The sequence below is a fragment of the Bison bison genome, unplaced genomic scaffold, assembly GCF_000754665.1.
Source record: "Bison bison bison isolate TAMUID 2011002044 unplaced genomic scaffold, Bison_UMD1.0 scf7180017864527, whole genome shotgun sequence".
Taxonomy (NCBI): domain Eukaryota; kingdom Metazoa; phylum Chordata; class Mammalia; order Artiodactyla; family Bovidae; genus Bison; species Bison bison.
In genome coordinates this window covers 760,889-762,173 of record NW_011495078.1, presented here as the reverse complement: position 1 = coordinate 762,173, position 1,285 = coordinate 760,889, and the positions used below count along the sequence as shown (strand labels likewise).

At 59.5% G+C, this 1,285-nt stretch overlaps 1 protein-coding gene across 1 annotated transcript in view; it reads right to left on the bottom strand.

The window, feature by feature from the left end:
• The window catches only part of ADPRHL1 (ADP-ribosylhydrolase like 1), a 13,095-nt gene that overhangs the window by 3,356 nt on the left and 8,454 nt on the right, over positions 1 to 1,285 (bottom strand). Inside the window, exon 3 of the mRNA XM_010831442.1 lies at positions 29 to 154. Coding sequence (XP_010829744.1) covers positions 29 to 154 — 126 coding nt within the window. The remainder of the gene's footprint in view (positions 1 to 28; positions 155 to 1,285) is intronic.

Here is a 1,285-nt window from a genome sequence, read left to right as displayed (position 1 = left end):
GCCCCGCCCTCCGCCCCCGCGCCATCACCTGTGGGGTGGTTGTGCGTCATCCTGCCGCACTCCACGCTGACCTCCACCAGTGTCTCCAGCCGCTCCGGCTGCCAGTACCGCATCCCCACGCACATCGCCTTGGTGGCAGCGCCAAACCCCGAACCTGTGTGGGGAACCCGCGTTCAGACCTCTGCCTGCAACCCCACCTAACCTGGACACACACAGCAGTCTGTGCCCACGTTTATCAGTGTCGGTGACTCAGAGACAGGGACACTGCCCACATTCCTAAGACGAGAGACGAAAGAAATTGCATGGGGGCACGTGTTGGAACAGACGCAGCCACGAAAGAGGCTTTCGGCTGGGGTGGGGCCCGCTCCCAGTGTGGCCCGGCTGGGAAACGCAGGAGCCAGAACCATCCACGGTGCACGCCCAGTCATGTCTGCCCCTCTTCCTAAAAGCTGCTTCCCTGAGCTACAGCTGACGGACAACCGGCCACATGTATTTAACAAATGCGTGTTGTCTTGACATGATACTCCCCGGAAACCGGTACCCAAGGAAAAACTGCACATGCATCTGTCACCCCAAAGTGTGCCTCTGCCCCCTTCAGAAACGTATACAAACAGAGTCATGTAGAAAGTAGCCTTTTTCGCCTGGCTCCCCTCACGCAGCGCAACTGCTGAGACTTGTCTGCGCTGTGTGTCCGTAGCTGGGCTCCACCGTGTGGGTGGAGGGACCTCAGCTGGTTGGTCCACTTCCAGCTGATGCACGATCGAGTTGTCTCCAGTCTGAGGCTAATACAGATAAAGGTGCTATGAGCATTGATGACCAAGTCTCGTGCGGATGGGCGCTTTCTCTTCTCTTGGGTAAACATCTCTGAGAGGAACGCTGAGCTCACACATCGCATGAATGTTCAGCGTGTGAGAAACTGCGGAACCAGGTTCCGAAGTGGCCACACCGCTGCACACCCCCCACCCTGGAATCTCTGCCACATCCGGACACCGCTGCCAACGCGAACTCACCCGTGAGGTTGGGGGTGGCCCCGTGAAGTTGAGGGTGAGCCTGTGAGGTTGGGGGTGAGCCCGTGAAGTTGAGGGTGAGCCTGTGAGGTTGGGGTGAGCCCGTGAGGTTGGGGGTGAACCCGTGAAGTTGGGGGTGAGCCTGTGAAATTGGGGGTGAACCCGTGAGGTTGGGGGTGGGCCCGTGAAGTTGAGGGTGAGCCTGTGAGGTTGGGGGTGAGCCCGTGAGGTTGGGGGTGAACCCGTGAGGTTGGGGGTGAGCCCATGAAGTTGGGGGT